Source organism: Geotrypetes seraphini, chromosome 12, assembly GCF_902459505.1.
Source record: "Geotrypetes seraphini chromosome 12, aGeoSer1.1, whole genome shotgun sequence".
NCBI classification, from domain to species: domain Eukaryota; kingdom Metazoa; phylum Chordata; class Amphibia; order Gymnophiona; family Dermophiidae; genus Geotrypetes; species Geotrypetes seraphini.
The window spans coordinates 42630842-42651683 of record NC_047095.1 but is presented as its reverse complement, the minus strand read 5'-3'; the positions used below and the strand labels follow the sequence as shown (position 1 = coordinate 42651683).

At 43.0% G+C, this 20842-nt stretch overlaps 1 protein-coding gene across 1 annotated transcript in view; it reads left to right on the top strand.

The window, feature by feature from the left end:
- The window catches only part of CTH (cystathionine gamma-lyase), a 60874-nt gene extending 41082 nt beyond the window's left edge, over positions 1-19792 (top strand). The window contains exons 11-12 of the mRNA XM_033917229.1: positions 16401-16539; positions 19607-19792. Coding sequence (XP_033773120.1) covers positions 16401-16539; positions 19607-19633 — 166 coding nt within the window. The 3' untranslated portion in view covers positions 19634-19792. The remainder of the gene's footprint in view (positions 1-16400; positions 16540-19606) is intronic.
- The last annotated feature ends 1050 nt before the right edge of the window (positions 19793-20842 follow it).

Below are 20842 nucleotides of genomic sequence, written 5' to 3'. Positions count from 1 at the left end.
TTAACCCAGTGCTCACCAGATGCTGCATTAAACACATGGTGCGAAATTCTTTGAAGGGGCAACTATGTTTAGGTGCTTATTTGGAGCCTGTTCTATACAGGAAAGTAGATGCCTATTTTCCTTTAAAAATACTAGAGTATATAGACATGCATATGTTTTGATGTGCGCATTTATCCATACATAGAGTTGGTGTAAATATTTGTGCCTAGATTCAAGAGTATCTTATACTTATATAGTATAGTATGCCTTCGGCCAGGTCACCCTGAATAGACCCACTCTTATTATCGGAAGCTAAGCAGGGTCAGGCCTGATTAGTACCTGGATGGGCGACCACCTAGGAATACCAGGTGCTGTAGGCTAAGGGGCCCTATGTTGGGCAGCAGCGACATAGCGGAGCCGCACATTGCACAGGAAAAGGCAATGGCAGACCACTCCTGTACTCTGCCTCCAAGGCAAGACAAATGATGGGTTGTATCCGTAGAGGTTTTGTCAGCAGGAGACCTGAAGTCATTATGCCGCTGTACAGATCCATGGTGAGGCCTCAAATGGAGTACTGAGTTCAATTCTGGAGACCACACTACCGTAAGGATGTGCTGAGGATCGAGTCGGTTCAGCGAATGGCCACCAGGATGGTCTTGGGGCTAAAGGACCTAACGTATGAAGAAAGACTAAAGAAGTTACGGCTATACTTGTAATGAAAGGATAGATTTTCTGTCTCTGTCTATGAAAGGACACATTTTAAGTTTTCTGTCTCTGTCCATGCTGGAAGTAATCAAATGTAGAATGTTGGGTGTTTGCTCTCCTAATGGTTTGGGAAGAGGTCATTTAATTTATGTTAACTAGGTTAGTTGTCTGAGACAGGAAGGCTCAACCCCCCACAGCTCTTTCAATACTCACTTGAGGAACGAAGAGAGAGGGGAGACATGATTGAAATGTTTAAGTACATCACGGGTCGCATCGAATCAGATGATGATATCTTCTGTCTCAGGGGACCCTCGACCACCAGAGGACATCTGCTGAAAATCAGGGGAAGGAAGTTTCATGGAGACTCCAGAAAGTACTTCTTCACCGAAAGAGTGGTGGATCAGTGGAACAGGCTCCCACTGCAGGTGATTGAGGCCAACAGCGTGACGGATTTTAAGAGCAAATGGGATGCTCACGTGGGATCGTTAGGGGAGTGAATTCAGGGGGGCGGATACTTGGAATGGGCAGACTTGTGGACTATAGCCCTTTTCTGCCATCATTTTCTATGTTTCTAGGGTGGATTCCTCACTGTACATGTTGCCATTAGTTAGTGGTTGACCCAGTTCAATTCTAATCTCCATCCATAGTATAGTATTACAGTAAACCCTTGATTTAACGGACTGCTCGGGGGGGGGGTGAGGGAGGGGTGTTCGTTAAACGCAATTGTCTGGAAATCCAAATATCCCTCCCTCCGTGAATAACTTCCTCCCTCCAGGGGGATGAGTGGTGGTGGTTATGTGGTTGCAAGCTACAACCAGAAGCTTTTCCTCTGGGAAGTGGCTGCTCAGCCCCCAAACGTTGTACTAGCGTCACACGAAGAGCATCGCTGAAGAGGGTGATGCATTGCAAACTGGGAGTTGTAGTCGCCAGGGCGCGGTCCGTTAAATCCAGAGTCCATTTAAGTATGCAAAAACAGTCCAGCCCTTTATAAAGCAATTCTTTCAGTTCAGTAGAGCCCGTTTGGCCGGCTGTGCGTCCTCACATATAGCCAGTACATGGATAGTTAATGTATTGCACTGTGTAGAGGCAAAAGAAATGAGGTTTTGGGTTTTTTTTTCCATATCTTTATTCATTTTAAAACCAACAGTAAGTGCAAATTCATCCTCCAAGTCCAAATTTGTGGCCATTGAGTAGCAGAAATCTGCTGCTTTGTCTCAATGCTCCAAATGTCTCTAAGACTAGTTTTGGGTTTTTTTATTCAAAAATTCAGATATTAATTTATAACACTTGGCTGCCTGATGCCCCAGCAAATCTGTCTGGAAGCACAAACCCGGCAAGCTTTACTGCGTTTTAAAGTTTCGCCAGTCAGGGAACCCCCCTCTAACTGGCCTGCTTCAACTGCAACCACTTATATACTTGAGACTTTGCGATACCAAATGTTTGTTGCAGTTGTGAAAAGTCAAGCATCCTTCCGTCTGATAACACATCATCCAGTGTACGTATGCCCCCCTGCAGCCAGTGTTTCTGGGGGCAGTCTTAATGTTGTTGCATTGTTTTGTTTTAATTATTGTGTGTAAGATTTGGTTTTGTTGTTTTAATTCTGCTCCACTTAGAACTTTTAGTAATAACGTGGAATAAAAATTTCTAAAAGAAATTCTAAAATAAGTACTGTATTTTCACGCATATAACGCGCGCGTTATACATGATTTTACAAACAGAGTATAACCATGCGCGTTATATTCGTGAGCGCGTTATCCCTTTTTTTTTTTTTACATAGTTCCCCCCCCCCGACGTCCGATTCACCCCGCAGGACCGCTCGCACCCCTACCCCGAAGGACCGCTCGCGCTCGAACACGCACCTGCACCCCCACCCCCACAGCCTCACCACCCCCCCCTCAAGTAGAAGCTGCCTACCGTCGTCCTGCTGCTTCCTCTGCCGGCGGTCCTGCCCCTTCTCTTAGCCCTGCGTCTACGCTGTTTCCTCTTCCGGCAGTCAGACGTCAGAGAAAGGGTGGGACCGCTGGAAGAGGAAGCAGCGTAGATGCAGGGCTAAGAGAAGGGGCAGGACCGCCGGCAGAGGAAGCAGCAGGACGACGGTAGGCAGCTTCTACATGATGGGGGGGGGGTGGGGAGGCTGTGGGGGTGCGAGCGGTCCTTTAGGGTGGGGGTGCGGGTGTGTGTGCGAGCGCGAGCGGTCCTTCGGAGTGGGGGTGTGAGCGGTCCTGTGGGGGGGTGAATCAGACGTCGGGGGGGGGGCATCAGGCTTTCAGGGTGGGGACAGGACTTCAAGGGGAAGAGGAGAGTCGGGGCGGGCTAAAGGAGAGTCGGGCTGGCCAGAGGAGAGTCGGGGCGGGCTAAAGGAGAGTCGGGCAGCGACGGGACAGTCGGGGCGGCATGCGCGGTATAGGGGTGTGCACGGTATATAAAAATTTATTTACATAAATTACAGTTTCCCGCGCGCTATACCCGTGTGTGCGTTTTACACGGGTGCGCGGTATATAAGTGAAAATACGGTAAATAAATGTGAGCTGCATGGCTGGCTTTCCAACAGGTCAGGAACACTTCACTTAACGTGCATTAACTTTAGCTGTTCACATGCACTGGGCACAAGCTCTTAGTACAAGTGAGTAAATATGTTCCTAAATCTGCAGAATTCCTCTTTGGCTATACACGTCTCCCTCCGTATTCGCTGTGATAGGGGATTAACAGATCCGCGAATACAAAAAAAAAAAAATGCAAATAACTTTTTCATATGTCATTTGCTGTTTTCTATTAAAAACCATCGTGAATATGGTGAAAGCACAAATAACATGGTGGGAGACCTGGCCTGTTCTTGAAGGAGAGGCAAAAGATGGTGAAGAAAGTGCCGGGAATCTGCGATTTTTCTCTGTAAACGCTTGGAATCAGCGACTTCTCTATGCAAGCTGATGTAATTTGGAGGGAGGAGCCAGCAAGCTAAAAACCGCAAATAATCGAAACCACGATTGCTGAAACCACGAATACGGAGGGAGAAGTGTAGTGCATATTTATTTCTCTTGTGTAAGATCTTTAATGCTCAACTGGCCAACGGAGGGCAGCAGAACCTTGATAGACGAATCACTGTAGGTTATAAAATTTGTGTTCAGCATGTTAATATCTACAAATATGAAAAAAAAACCAAAACAAAACACAGGGAGGAGAGAGTAGAAGGTTAATTTTACACAAATTTAGGGGGAATTCTAAGGTTAGGCCTCTTATTTCTCTGTTGAACGTTCAGCATGGAAAAGCATTCTTAACAGAGACGAGGTGCTGAAACGGGGCAGAACTGGCAGATCCGTGTGAAAAGGGAGGAAAGGGAAAGGGGGATGGGACTTGATATAGCACCTTTCTAGGGTCACAATTAACAGAGGTTTACATATTATATAATAATAATAATAATAACTTTTATTCTTCTATACCGCCACAATCTTGCGACTTCTAGGCGGTTTACTTTCAAGAGAGCTGGACATTACTGCCCAACCAGAAGTTCCAGGCAGTTCATAACAAGACAGGTACTTATTTTATACCTGGGTCAATGGAGGAAATCACATTTATGTGCCCATTTATAGAACAGTCCTAAGTGTTTCCATCTTTTTATATTGGAATTGTAAACTGCTGAGAAGAATGAGCAGTATATCAAGTGTTAATAAACTTGGAAAATGTCCGTGTAGATATGCAAAGGAGCATAGCTCCTGGCTGTTTAAATAGCGCTAATATTCAGTGCGTTACAGTTGTTATTAATACTTAACATCTGGCTATCATCTGATGAGGAAAGACTAGGTAGGAAGAAAAGGAGGGGGAGTGGTGTTAAATGTTAAGGGAAGAAAAAGTACTTGACCGCTTCAAAGGGAAACTGTGTTGAAAGATGCTTTCGCATTATAAACTCAACTTTACCAAACGCCCTTATCCAATAACAAATTTTTTTTTTAATACTCTTACCTAGATGTTCTTACCTTGATTGATTTTCTATCCTATAATGAATGTAGGCCCACCCCTTCTTCCCTTCGTGTTCCAGTATGTCTAGTTAGTGTGGAATTATGTCTATGAAGTTTTAACATAGAAACATAGAGTATGACGGCAGAAATGGGCCGACAGCCCATCAAGTCTGCCCACTCACGAATCCTCTTCTAAGTATTCCTCTGGAGCGACCCCACCTGACGGTCCCATTGTCCTTTGAAGTCGAGCGTTGTACTCGCTTCAACTACCTGATGTGGAAGACCATTCCATCTATCAATCACCCTTTCGGTGAAGAAGAATTTCCTGGTGATCCCATGAAATCTTCCCCCCTTGAGTTTTAATGTGTGCCCATGATGAATTTGAATGTTTCTATCATGTCCCCCCTTTCTCTGCGCTCTTCGAGAGAATATAAGCGTAGCCTGTTCAGACGCTCTTCATATGGGAGATCTTTGAGTCCTGAGATCATCCTAGTGGCCATTCGCTGAATTGTATAATTTTTATTTTTGTATTTTACCTAGAAATTTTTGATAGGTGATTATATAAAATTTTAATAAAACTTAAAACTTGAAAAACTTGAAACTTAAAGATCATATTAAGGCCACACAATTGCAGGATCTGCAGGGTAAGGAAGAGGCACAGTGGGTCAATCTGAAAGAGGGAATGGAAAATGTGATAAGCAGGCCTCCTTCACAGACCGAAGAAGTGGACAGAGATTTAAAAGTAGATATTCAAAATATAGCTGTAAAAGGAGAAGTATTACTAATAGGTGATTTTAACATGCCAAATGTTGATTGCGATATCCCTGTTGCAGGGTCTTCTAGATGTAGGGAGATCCTGCTTTCTCTACAAGGAGAACTGTTCCAGCAGATGGTAATGGAACCCACGTGGGATGGGGCCATACTGAATTTAGTGCTAATGGTGTCTTATATATCGCTAAATCTTCAACTGGATTCAAAGCGGATTACAAAAAGTTTACAAAGAGTAAATTAAGAACAAAGAGTGAATAAGGCCAAAAAAAAAAAAGAGAAAAAAATTAGTGGTTACAAATGGGGAAAGTGTTTCTGATGTTAGTCTTACATGTTACTGCCTGGTGTGGTTTAATATTAATACAGGTGTAGAGAGGGCTCATTCAAAAGTAAAAAGTTCTAAACTTTAAAAAAGCTAATTTCCTTCAGATGGGTGATTACATCAAGGAATTGTTGTCTAGATGGGTACATCTGGAAGAAGTAGGAGAGCGGTGGGCAAAACTGTAAGGGCAACAAACCATTTTGTAAGGAAAGTAAGTAAAAGTAAGAGGAAAAGAAGGCTGATTGGGTTCTCAAAAATAGCTGAAAAGGTAAGGAAAAAGAGGTTAGCTTAAATAAACTACAAACGATCATAGAAAGAGGAATACAGGCTAAAATTTGGGGTAAAGTTAAGAGAGGCTGGTCGAGTAGTTAGGAAAGCAAAGATACAAATGGAAGAATAGCTGACATGCTAAAACGGGGGGGGACAAGACATTTTATTTAAGATATATTAGTGATAAGAAGTGTAAAAATGGCATTGTGAGACTCAAAGGTGAAAGGGGAGCGGGGAGGGGCGAAATATGTAGAAGCTGATAAAGATAAGGCTGAATTGCTTAATAAATATTTCTATTCTGTGTTCACAGCTGAAGAACCGGCAGTGGGACCGCAAAAGACAAGTGCAAGTAGGGATGGAGGTGTATTAGACCCTGATCAATTTTCAGAGGATTGTATTCATGAGGAGCTAGCTAAATTAAAGGTGGCTAAAGCGATGGTGCCGGATGGTGTACATCTGAGGGTAACAAAGGAACTTAGGGAAGTTCTGGCAGCTCCATTGGCTTACCTTTTCAACGATTCTCTAGAGTTGGATTGGAGAAGGGTAGATGTTGTCCTTCTCCACAAAAGTGGAAGTAAGGAAGAAGTAGGGAATTATATGCCAGTAAGTCTGACTTCTAAAACAGAAAATAGTGCAGTTTCTGGAATCCAGTGGATTACAGGTCCCAAGGCAAGATGAATTCACTAGAGGCAGGTCTTGTCAAACAAATCTGATAAATTTATTTGACAGGGTGATCAGAAATTGGATAGAGGGAGAATGTTAGATGTGATATATTTAGATTGTAGCAAAGCCTTTGACTGTTCCAATTCTGGAGGCTGCACCTTCAAAAAGATATAAACAGAATGGAGTTGGTACAGAGGAAAGCTAGTAAAATAGTCTGTGGTCTTCATCATAAGGTGTATGGGACCAGACTTAAAGATCTCAATATGTAACCTTTAGAGGAAAGGTGAGAGAGGGGAGATATGATAGAGACGTTTAAATACTTATGTGGCGTAAATGTGCAAGAGTTGAGTCTCTTTCATTTGAAAGGAAGTTCTCGAATGAGAGGGCGTAGGATGAAGTTGTTGATAGGCTCAGGAGTAATATAAGGAAATACTTTTTTACAGAAAGGGTAGTGGATGCGTGGAATAGGCTTCCAGTAGAGGTAGTGGAGACAAAGACTGGGTCTGAATTCAAGAAAGCATGGGATCTCTTAGGTTAGAGAGGAGATAGTGGATACTGTGGATGGGCAGACTGGATCGGCCATTTGGCCTTTATTTGCCTTCTTGTTTCTATGTTTAGCTTGCACATAGCTGGCTATGTTTAGTAGCCAAACTGGGCTGCCTAAATAACTGGTCTATCTTTGGCTGCTATACACTTAGCCAGTCAGTGCTGAATTTTGACTTAGTTGGCTAAGTTTATAGTGACTGAAAATAGACCAGATATTCAATGCCGGTCACCGGAAACAGCCTGACATTGAATATTCAGGCTCAGTGCCGACTTCAGGGATCAGCCCTAAATATTGGCCCCTTTCTCGTTAGATCTGAAATAATGTTTGAAAGAAAGATCTCTATCAGCGCTCAAAACCAGTTTTACAACTATTGTTGCCCAGGAACTCCTACGTACACCGCCTGGTGATCCATTAACTTCTCTAGCTTTCAGTAAATACAAAGTAAGATCGCCATTGTTCACGTGCCTGTTCCGCTTCTGGTTGGGCAAGTAATAAGCCTATATAACCAGCAGCATCAAATCTCTATTAAATATGTCTTAAATAGTTCTTTAGCTGATATATTCTGAACTCGAGGAAATTTTAATAACCTTAAATTAACACTTCTAGTAGCATTTTTAATATTATATCAAAGTGCTGATAAATCAAGACAGAAACAGATTATGTAGATTGTACCTGAGTAAGAGTTTATTGAGTAGATTGTATTTGTTTATAGTAGAATTAAATTAGAGAATTCCAGTTCCAAAGACTTTACTTTGTTTTCTACCTCATTAATATGAGGAACCAAATTATTTATCATTGGAAAAAGTGTTTTTGCCAAATCAGATACGGAAAGCTACATAGAATCTAAAGTCATTTTTGTAGGTTTATTCAAAAGTGTGACAGTCATGTTGGATCCTCTAGCTCCAGCGGTTTCCAATGGAACCCTACAATTCCACATCCTATCAAATGTACTTATCAATGCTTGCATTGCGTTGAAAAGCTTCCTTCTGGAGCCTCTGAGGAGTGTGTGTGTATGTATGTGTGTTTGTGCTGGGGGATAACAGGCAGGAAAGATATATAGGCACCTGTGTTACAAAAGTTTTATAAAGACAACACATACACCAGGGCTCCTGTATAAAATAGCTGACCCGAATGCCACAGCCCAAAATTACATCTGTTCTGAGGAAGGAGAATCTTTATGCGTCTGTTTGCCAGAAAGAATAGGCACAATATCCGTACATTGACTTAGTAAAGAATAAAAACTTTCCTGCCTGTGAAATGCTGCGATGTGATGCTGATGGGAAGTGTTATTCATAGGATAGTGATGGCAAAGCAAAGCTGAAGATATGGATTCGAGAGGGTGTTTTCACATTCATAAATTCATTATAAAGGAATTAAGGATGACGTGGAGAATCCTCCTTCTACAGTTTTCTCATCAAAGAAAAGATCTGAGGAGGATTATTCATTTTCTTCATGATTCTTGTGGAGCTGGGCCATGTAGGAGGTTTGAAACCTGTTTGAAGAAGTAATATGTTGATTGAAATATAAGCAATCAATCTCACATCAAAGTTTGAGAGCTCATTTTGTTTCCTCTGCTTAATTCCAGATGTAGCAATGTCAGGAGAGTGTCTGTGCATACTGGAAAAAGGATGATAAGGGTATTTCATATTTAGAATAAAGCAGATCCTGTGTAACTTCCCCAGTCTATCTTCCGAGACCCTCAACTGCTTCAGTTTCTAGGATATCTCCAATAAATGTGCATGGATTCCTATGCAAATATAATCTACTGCATGTTAGTAGTAAGAACATAAGTATTGCCCCTGTCGGGTCAGACCAGAGGTCCATCGTGCCCGGCAGTCCGCTCACGCGGTGGCCCCTCAGGTCCATGATCTGATAGTGCTCATACCCTAAAACTCTCATACGCTTTTCGCTTAATGTCCTGTAGAGTAACCCTCTATCTGTACCCTGCAATCCCCTTCGCTTCCAGGAAGTCTTCCAGTCCCTTTTTGAACCCCAGTATTGTACTCTGTTCTATTACCTCATTTGGAAGCGCGTTCCAGGTGTCCACCACCCTCTGAGTGAAGAAGAACTTCCTTGCATTCGTTTTGAATCTGTCCCCTCTCAGTTTTTCTGAATGACCTCTTGTTTTTGTTGACCCCGCTAGTCTGAAGAATCTGCCCCTCTCCACCTTCTCTATGCCTTTCATGATTTTATAAGTCTGTATCATGTCTCCTCTCAGTCTCCGCTTTTCCAGGGTAAAGAGCCCCAGTTTGTCTAACCTTTCGGCATATGAAAGGTTCTCCATTCCTTTTATCATCCTAGTTGCTCTCCTCTGGACCCTCTCAAGTATCGCCATGTCTTTCTTAAGGTACGGTGACCAGTATTGGACGCAGTATTCCAGATGTGGGCGCACCATTGCTCGATACAATGGCAGGATAACTTCCTTCGTTCTGGTAGTGATACCTTTTTTAATAATGCCCAACATTCTGTTTGCTTTCTTTGAGGCCACTGCACATTGCGCCGCTGGCTTCATTGTTGTATCCACCAATACCCCCAGGTCTTTTTCTAGGCTGCCTTTCCCCAGCACCCTCCCTCCCATCGTATAGCTGTACATGGTGTTCCCTTTCCCTATGTGCAAGACCTTACATTTCTCCACATTGAAGCTCATCTGCCATCTTTTTGCCCACTCACACAGTTTGTAAAACATAATTTGCATATCTATGACAGGTGGCCACATCCACTTCTGGTCTCATCAGCCAATCAGCATCAAGGATCTGCCTTAGCCATGTCCACATCTTGCCTCCTATGCACATCCTACCCTTTTTGATGATGTAACTGGAAGTAGCATCATAACTACTTCCTAATCCCCACCCCTTCTGGTGAGGAAGTGACATCCTGTGTGCCCAAGCCATGCCCCTTTTCAAAAACATCACAATATCCTAGTTAACTCACCCATAGGAGCAGTAGGTGACATCACAAATCCAAGATGGTGGCACTATAGTCTCCTACGTGACGGGAAGTGATGTCAGTTGTCAGACACCAACTCCCTACATGCAGAGTGATTCATTTTACCTCTATCATTTTACATCTTTTACAGCTGGTTCAAATCATTATCTTGGGTGCTGCTTCTGTGCTAAAAGCAACCACTTTTGTGTAAATTACTACAACTACAAGCAAATCTCTCCGTTCTCTAAATATTTTGTAGAACTCTTTCTGTCTTTGCAAAAGTACGTCTGTTCTTTCGCTGCAGAAAAGAGCTTTATTTTTTGTGAATTTGAAAAATGCCTCCAGATACAGTTCCCATATTATCCTCTCTCCACAGCTCAGCATGTTCTCTGAATCACCCCTCTCCCTGTACATGCAGAGCATATGACCCACGGCCTCTCCTCCTCCTCCTTACACAGTAAGATCAGTTTAATAGACTCTATGCCATGAACAACAGCAGGCAGACAAGCTCCTTCTTCCCCCTCTGCAAATCCTTCATTCATTAGGTCACTTGTCAGGAACGAGGAGCAAAACATTAGGTCCTTTGCTCACAAAAATCACAGATGATTCACACAGTGTCATCATCTAAGATCACACAGTGACACAACGCATTCAGGGGGAAAACAGGTAGATGTACAGCTCATCAGGATCCCTCATAATGCTTGTAGTTGATAGATTTCTTTTTGACCATACTTTCCCCACAACGATTTTAAGATCAGTTTTGCAATTTGTCATTTTGTAGGGTTCATATTAACCTGATCAGCGTGCAGAAGCACACTTTTTCTCTGTAGAAATCTGCATATTCTCTTTCTCCCTCTTTTCATGCAGCTGTGACTAGGACAATTTTCTAGATTGTCCTAGACCTAGATTTGTCTCTAGGTTTGATGTAAGGACATTGAGTTTCCGCTTGCCCTTTCACTATTGGTTCAGCTGAAGACTTCAGATTTTTTTCATGATCTGGTGATAAAAAGAACAAAATCGTAAAATTAATGAGCATTCATCCTTTGCCCAGTAAGTTACTGTTTTGTTTTGCTATAAAGATGGCTGACAATGGGAACTTACGATGCCTTGTATGGACACCATGGGCTAAATTCTTTATATATTGCGCTCTAAAAATTGGCACAGAACAAAGCACTATTCTATAAGCCATGCTTAAGTTAGGCATGGTTTATAGAATAGTGCTTATGCCCAGGAAACACAACTAAATTTAGGTGCGACCATTTACTTGTACAAGTGAATTGAAGATGCTTTCTGATAAAAAAGATCATAGATCTTTGGCACTATCTCGGGTCTTGAACATCTTCTGGCTTAGCGGCTCATTTGCAAACTCTCTATATACCCTGGGCATTGTTAGGTAGATTTTGGCAGCAGTACACGTAGGACATGTTGACCGACGGTAACTTTTCTGCATCTCTGTACTTGTTGTTGATCATCTACAGCTAAATATTGACAACTTGTCAAACATGGTTGAAGACAAAACAACCAACCACAGTGTAAATCCCAAATATATTTTATAATAAAGAAACATCACTGTGGTAGGCCAATTGTTACTCTGTTCACTTCTGGTCCCTTCGGGTCCAATCACACCCTGCCATGTGGGTCACTCCAAGTCACTTGGCCATGCTCTGGCCACTCGGATTACCCTTGGTCATGCTCTGGCCACTTGGAGTTAATTTCTGATCTTTCAGGCTTAACAATGGTTAGGCTATGCCCACATTCCTACCACCAAGGATCAGCTTTGAGTCGGGGATTTTCCCCCATTTAACTGGATTTGTATGGCAGGCTGGTTTGATTCTCAGCCCCTTAGAAGGTGAGGTTCAAGGTCAAGGGGAACTGAAGATCCTATCAATCTCTTGTGACTTCAACATCTTCTCAGAGATCCCTGGGTCACTTCTGCACCCCTTTTGGCAAGGTTAATTCCCCCTACATATGCAAATGTATTCCCAATGCTTTATGAGCACTTCTTATATTTATTTGTTCTTCTGACTATTAAGTCTTGTCGTTATAAGAGATTCCTCGATAAATTGCTCGGTTTTCAGGCAGGTAAAATGAACTTATGGTTAAGTACCATTATCTCAGGCTCACTCATACATGTCTTTAAGGAAATTACTAAAATCTGATCTATTTGATAAATTTGTAAACTGATGTTTTAGTATTTTGATTGATAAATGTACATTGTTGTATTTTTTAGTGGATCTTAACGTATTTTTAGTAAATTGTATTTTATTAATTGATTGTATAATTTTTAATACATGTGAACCGCCTAGAACTATGTGGTAGGGCGGTATATAAAAATAAAATTATTATTATTATACCCAACTGGTCTTCTTGTATTGCTTCTCTTTAATAATTCTCTTTTCAGGTCCCTGTGATATAATATACCCTCTGTCAAGGTCACCCTGGCAGTTGTGGTGGCTAATGACGGGTAGGACTCCTCTGTGATTCTGACAGATTAATTACTGGTGGATATCTCTTGTCCTCTACCTTAAAACCTTTAAGAAAAATGAGACATTTACTTTAGCAACAGGGGTTACTTTTCCCATGTGACTATCTAGTAGGAGTTTCATAGGAATCTATGTTTAGCTGATACAATTTTCTGGCTCTGCCGTATTGAAATAAGCGGGATCGTGTGTGTGTTTAGAGTGCCAAGATGCAATGCTGTTTATATCTGGTTGTCATGTTGTCCTTTCATGCCCTTAGGGGGCCTATCACTTTGCTTCCTAGAATGTGGGCATAAAAGACATGACCAGATATGTCCTATGACCCATTCTATAGGAAATAAAACCCTGACATGAGACACACATGTTGACGGATGGAGTATTGCTTCATTCTCTAAAAGGCAGATATAAAAGCACTCTTTTGCGGAGGGGGAAAGAGACCCTGCTTGACTGCTGTTGTTTATGGCAGGGACATAGTGCATCTCGCTATATATAAGGGGGAGGGGAGAAGCTATGGGTCATTTTCTGCATGTATGGGGGGGGGAAGTGTGATTTAAAGAGCAGGCTGGTGCTGTGAGCTGTGGAGGGAGGCATTTTTTCAAATTTATAAGAAAATAAAACTCTTTTCTGCAGAGAAAGAACGGTTCACAATCATAAGCGCGCTGGACAAAGCTGTGCCGACATTAGAGAGCAGACAATTGAGCGCAAGACTCCAGCGTGCCACCGTAAAAGTTTATTTTAAAGAACTCCGACGGGGGTGTGTGAGGGGGGAACCCCCCAAGATTACTTAATAGTGTTCACGCTACCGTTGGGGGTGGTTTTGGGGGGTTATAACCCCCCTTTATAGAGGAAACTTAACTTTTCCCTATTTTTCAGGGGAAAAGTTAAGTTTTCTGTATAATGTGGGGGGGTTACACTCCTCCCCCAAAGGCAGCGTGAACACTATTAAGTAAAGTGGGGGGGGTTTCCCCACCCCCACCCCCATCAGAGCTCTTTAAAATAAACTTTAACAGCGGCGCGCTGGAGTCTTGCTCGCAATTGTCTGCTCTCTATTGTCGGTGCAGCTTTGTCCGTTGCGCTTTTCTCCTATCACCGAAAGAACAAATGCACTTTTGCAGAGACAGAGTTCTCTAAAATATGTGGACAGCACAAAAAGAGATGGATCTACCAGTTAGATCTGTGTGTGTGTGTGTGTTGCCCACCCTTTCCCTCTCCAGGTGTCTGAAATTTCCAACTGTCATCAAAAAATATAATGAAGGATAGGGATCTGTTTAAACACAGCAATTCAACATTTGCCTCCTTCATTGTGATAGTTCATACAAAAGCCTTTGTAATGCCCCCTTCAGGGTGGCTTTGGTTTCGGGGCCTGATCTGGCTGGAGTTTTCCGAAGGCAGTCTCTGTCAGTCCCTCACTTGGTTAGCGCCTCCACCTGGGGAAAAGAAGTGTTAGCGGGTGAGTTCATCCTCTTCTCTCCCCAGGAAAATCCCAGAAACCCATCTGTGAACAAGGTTGGCTTATAAATTAAATCCATGGGCCTAATCAATAAACATTGTCAGGAATAGTTTTAATAATTCCAATACATCCACTCTTAAACCAATACTAGTATAGATAAATCAACAGCATTTGTATACTATTCAGACATTCACTTTGTTTATAGTCTTGTGAACCTTTAACTCTCAATACCATAACCTTTGAGACCCTTTCAGTTCTGTCTGCCAACACTGAAGTTATAGGCTCCTCCCAAGCTTCTTAGCTTAGTTTACAGGTAGGCATGGCTGTGTACCTAGACCCCTCCTTACCTTTCTAACCTACACTTGCCCAGTCCCCCACGTTCTTACTCAATCCATGGAAGCTCCCCAGCTGCTAGACTTGCCCCTGTAGACATGGCTGTGTACCTAGATCCCTCCTTACCTTTCTAACCTACACTTGCCCAGTCCCCCACGTTCTTACTCAATCCATGGAAGCTCCCCAGCTGCTAGACTTGCCCTTGTGGTTATCCCTTAGCTTTGAGGGCCCCGACCCTCCCAAGAGCAATTCACTGCTAGTCTCCGGTGAGCCTTCTCCCTTGTTGGATCGCTGGTGCCGATTGCACCCCAGCGGCCTGGTGCCTACGTTAGGCTACAAGTGCCATTCCACACTCTGTAGCCTTCTCTTCCTTCAAGAGGAGCCTCTGGGGTAGCTCCCTGCTGGGGTCCCAGTTACCAGCCTTTAACAGGGCTCAGTGACCATCAGTAACATGGTTTCCTCTAGAGGGCTGCCTGTACTCTCCTCAGCCCTCAGGCACTGATAGTGCCTCCACAGGCCCTTTTCTTTTGCCCTGAGCTGCTCACAAAGGTTACTTGTTTTGAGCCCAGTTTCCAAGGGCTGCAGGTCATTTGCCCTGAGCTCTCTGCTCCTAAGGTCTACCATTTCTTCAAGAGTGCCCGTAGTGGTATACCTATGCTGGTATACAGCATACCAGCTCTAAAAAGAGGTCTTTGTGTCAGCCAGAGACAGAATTTACCATAAAGGGAGCTATCTCCCAAATGAGTATAATTCATAGATATGATTCTATGCAGTGCAAACTCATAGATTCTAGACTCAGCATGCTGGCTCTTATCCCCACCATTTTTTTCTCCCTTCTGGCCTTGTAGGGAGTAGATACCTACTTCTGTCATTCTGATCCAGCTGTGCTCAGCTCTTATCCCCACATTAATTTGAGCCCACAAGATTTATTCCTATTCATTAGATCAGTGGTCCCCAACCCTGTCCTGGAGGACCACCAGCCAGTCAGGTTTTCAGGATAGCCCTAATGAATATGCATGAGAGAGATTTGCATATAATGGAAGTGACAGGCATGCAAATCTGCTCCATGTATATTCATTAGGTCTATCCAGCAAACCTGACTGGCTGATGGACCTCCAGGACAGGGTTGGGAATCACTGCATTAGATAATCTCTTAAAATGCATAACATTTCACCCAAGTGTTTGAATGCTCATCCCTCAATACATGATTTGCATATGGAATTACCTATCCCCTCTGTACGCTCAGTCATGTGACCTTCATAAATTGAATTCAATCCTCATGCAGCGGCCCTTTTGGTCAAAGACCAGTGCCCTAACTGAGACTAGCCCTACCAGCGTACGTCCTTGTTCAGTAGGAACTTGTCCAACTTTGTCTTGAATCCCTGGAGAGTGTTTTCCCCTATGACTGCCTCCGGGAGGGCGTTCCATTTTTCCACCACTCTCTGGGTGAAGAACTTCCTTACGTTTGTACGGAATCTATCCCCTTTCAACTTTAGAGAGTGCCCTCTCATTCTCTCTACCTTGGAGATTCTACTGTACACATATAAATGTAACACACATATATCTTACAATTTTTAAATAACAGATTGAGTGCAAGTTCTACCATAAAAAGTCATGAGCCAAGCAAAATTCAATCAAATTCACTTCAATAAATGCGGAAGGGACATTTTTGATGCATTTTTATATAAAGATAACTGAGCTTCACATGGTTTTGAATATGATTGAATGTAGGGTAGGGTGTCCACTATTGTATCCCTTAAAGTTAGGTGATCCTGGGCTTACATGGAGACGACAATTTTTATGGATTTTAAATTTATAATGATTTCATTATAAAGTGTGCTATTCATAAAATTAGCCACTGTACTGGGCTAAATCCCAGTTTTCATTTTTTTGCATGGTGTTGAGAACTAGTAATTCCCATCATGGCCAGAGTAATTTCATTGTTTTGTTCATATTTTGTGTTCATTACTTCTAAAGCAATATCTAATTTTACTCTCTCTTTCAGAGGTATCATGACCCATGCATCCGTTCCGGAGGAGGACAGAAAAGTCCTGGGTATCAGTGACACTCTCATCCGCCTGTCTGTTGGTCTGGAGGATGTAGAAGACATCATTGAAGACCTCGATCAATCACTAAAAGCTGCAGTAAGTTGTGTTTATATATTGGGGGAGGAGGAATGTCTGTACTGCACACTGTGACCGGGTGTAAGGCCTGGCCAAGACAGACCAGCCTGACTTGACCAGTACATAAGCCCAACCGAGCGGATTGAGGAGTTGGCAGAGCATTAGGTAATGTCTGGTTGGGGAGTCAAAAGAGTCAAACACCTCTTCAGGCAAAATGTCAGTGTTTTTATTTTTTACAAAACACTGGCCTTGCCACAGTTCAAAATAATATCACCAACAGGAACTTCTCAAATACTTGAGACTCAAAAATAAACAGCTGGGTCCCTTGCATTGGTTCACTACTTTCCTTCAAACAAAAATAAAACTTTCTGGTGTGAGCAGTTTCTTTCACTTTCCAGCAATCATTGATTCTGGCTCCCATTCCATAAGTCCAAACCAGTATTCATTGGATATAGTGGCAAGCAAACCTCCTTTTATACTTTTGCTACTCTGAATTCTCCTTTAATTATACTTTGGCTCTGGCATTCATTTATTAAGTCCAGGCCAGCATACCTTGAAGAAAATGGCAAGCAAACACTTCTCACTCATTTGCCATTCTGAACATCTCACAGTTTAAATCAGTACATTAACAATTCATGGAGCTTTTATTTTCCAGGTCCTAGGACCTAACCTGAAACACTACTAAGCACTACCGACAATTGCAGCTCAGTAGCGTGGAATTCTACCACCCAAATGATTAGATGTAGCAAATCCCTCCCAATCCCATTAAGGTTTCCAAAAAATGAATTTGATTTGCTACAGTTTATATCTCACTGTGGCCAGTTAATGGTTTGTGGCACTCTTTACACTGCCACTGCTAGAAAATACCTTTTGTTCTTGCAGCTTTTTCTTTCTGCTACCACAGTTCACAGCCTCTTCTCATTAGTAAGCTCAATCCACAGCTGGAGTACCAAGTGTAGTAAGCAGTCTTACACTTTCTCTGAAACAGTCCAATTAATTTTCTCTTCCGGAAGCACTTTTAAATCTTCACCACGTTAAAGTTCCATCCTAGTTTCAGGAAGTGATGTCAGAGAATGCGCTGAAGCCAATGCGGGCAGCATTGCTGCTCGTGCCGAAGATAAAAATGTATGGGGAAGGGGTGTGCATGGAAGGGGGAGGAGTGGGAAGGGGAGGCGGAGTGGAGGAGGGGTGCCGGTGCCCCAAGGAGGACCGCGTCTGGTGCGGACTGCCCCCACCCCCACCCCGGCACCCTTACTACATCACTGGTGAAAAGAAAATGCATGTAAGTTACATGTGTGAGTGGCAGCCCTACCCATGTTCTACTTTTGTGTGTGCCCCCCCCACCCTTGCATTTAAGCACTATGCCACTTAGGCATGTCCTTACATAATAGCACATAGATTAGAGGTCTGCACGGGAACGGGGATCGCGGGAATCCCGCGGGTCCCGCGGGGGTCCCGCGGTAATCCCCCCCTAACCCATGGGACTCCCATGGGGACCCACGGGACTCCAACGGGGACCCCGCTCTAGCCAACGGGACTCCCACGGGGATGGAAGGCTTTGTAAGCTGGGTTCCTCCATATAATATAATGGACACATCAGCCTTAATAAAAGAGGGGGTTTATAAGTTAATTACCTGAAAAGAAAAGAAAAAATGGGTTCCACCATAGAGATTCCACAAGGAAAACAGTAGCGCAAATACAAAAGAAACTGTGGAATTGATGATCCTGTCAGAAGTAATTGCTGCTTTTTATGGGGACGGGCGGGGATGGAGGTAATTCCTTGCGGGGATGGGTGGGGACGGAGAGGATCCTGACGGGGATGGGTGGGGACAGAGAGGATCCTGGCGGGGACGGAAATGATCCTGGTGGGGACGGGCAGGGATGGAGGTAATTCTTTGCGGGGATGGGTGGGGACGGAGAGGATCCTGACGGGGACGGAGAGGATCCTGGCAGGGACAGGTGGGGTTGGAGAGGATCCTGGCGGGGATGGGTGGGATTTCTGTCCCCGCGTAACTCTCTAACATAGGTATAGATCAGTGGTCTCAAACATGCGGCCCGGGGGCCACATGCGGCCCACCAGGTACTATTTTGAGGCCCTTAGTATGTCTATCATAATCACAAAAGTAAAATAAAACAGTTTCTTGATCATATCTCTTTAGCTATAAATAACAATATTATTATTAAGACTTAGCCAAAAGGAAAGATTTATAAACTATAAACAGTTTTACCTCATGCAAAATTGTCAATTCTTTAATAACACATGAACTATTTTTTCAGAGGCCCTCCAAGTACCGACAAATCTAAAATGTGGCCCTGCAAAGGGTTTGTGTTTGAGACCACTGGTATAGATGGTATATAAATTTTAAAAACAAATAAATAAATATTGACATTTATGTGTTTAGATATGTACATGTGCATGTTGATTTCAGCATTTTGGACATGTGTGTGGAAATATAAGCTTCCCATTATAGATTTGCCATCTTTATGACCTGTAAATGGCAGGATTTGAAATAATTTCCCAGACAGGATAAGATCCTTCTCCTTCCATCTTTAACTGTTAAAGAGAACCACTTTTAAGAAGCGACCCCCCCTCCCCTTCCCTATTCGTTCTCTCCCTTCCCCTTCCCACCTCCCATTTATTTTCATTTTGACTTCGATGTAATTTTGAAACTTCCCCTCTCCCAGTACTTATAGTATCAACTACGTCTGTATTTTTGTCTTTGTCCGGCCTTTATGTTGTCCTATATTAATTTTTTTAAAATTTTTATTATTTCATTTTTTTAAACTCCAATTTTAGCAATTGTAAACCGCCCAGATATTTGTTTGATGGTCGGTATATCAAACTATAAATAAACTTACTCTTTTTTTTTTTCCCCAGTTATGTTTATATGTTGTTTTCACTTAAAAATATCATAACAATGTGTAATGAACATTTTTACAATTTAGCTATTCTAACTTTTCCATAATAAACAGGATATTAGCAACTTAATTGCTGAATGAGTATCGTTTACCTTCTCTTTCCTTTTTTTTTTTTTACCTCCCTTCTTCCTCTCTCCCTCCCCATTCGCTTTCATGTTTCTTTTCACAGCACCCAGAATTTACAGCTCGTAACTAGAATCTTCAGGTGTGATACTAACGAACACTGCTGCTATCTGAGAAGACTGTCTTTTCAAAGGATGGACCATGAAAATTCTACCTGGAACTCAATGGAACTTTTTTGTGTGGCTAAGACACTGGGAAGTCTATTTAATTGGCTCTCTTTTTCTGGAACTAATCTAGCTACGTTGACATCTGAGGGCAAAATCTGCTGGGTTCCTTCTCTTACTTAGTTGTTTAGTCCTATAAACAGTATTACAAATGATTTAGGGCTCCTTTTATCAAGCCGCTCTAGCGGTTTAATGCACGTAATAGGGCGCGTTAAACCGCTGGCCACGCTATCTGCTAACGCCTGCCTTGAGCAGGTGGTAGTTTTTTTGGCCAGCGCGGGAGTTAAAAGTCACGCACGCTAACCCCGCTAGCGCGGCTCGATGAAAGGAGCCCTTAGTTAAAAACCTTTTTTTTTTTTGTAATTCTTTTGGCCAGTCATCTGCGGGGAAAGATATTGACGTGATTGTGCTACAGAATAAAACATTTCTTTGTTTTGATGAGATAGTTAGATGTTTAATTGTGCTGCCAAAGGTTTTATTGGCTGAAATCTGGTTTATGTAATAAAATCTAAGAGGGCATTTCACTAAAGGCCTCTTTCACAAAGCTGTGCTAGCGGCTGCGCTGCACTAATGGCCCCGAAGCCCATAGAGATTTAAAGGGCTTCGGGACTGTTGTCGCCCGGCAGCCGCTAGTGCGGCTTTGTAAAAGAGGCCATAAGGTCCAGATTCTCTAATTGGTGCCGTTGTCGGCGGCCACCTTAAATGTGGCTGCCGATCGTGTGCCAATGATGTGATGGCACCGTTTAGAGCAGGGATGTCAAAGTCCCTCCTCGAGGGCCGCAATCCAGTCGGGTTTTCAGGATTTCCCCAATGAATATGCATGAGATCTATTTGCAAGCACTGCTTTCATTGTATGCTAATAGATCTCATGCATATTCATTGGGGAAATCCTGAAAACCCGACTGGATTGCGGCCCTCGAGGACCGACTTTGACACCTGTGGTTTAGAGAATCGCGCCTCTGGCAACCTGTATTTCCGGCATCTACCTTTGACATGAATTGCGCCTGACAGCATGTCTGGTGTTAGCCACACCTACGGTGGCATTAGGTGCCATTAGGCACCTCTGGAGATGCATTTTGGCGCCGTTTTTTATAGGCTCCTGGAAACCTCTTAAAAGA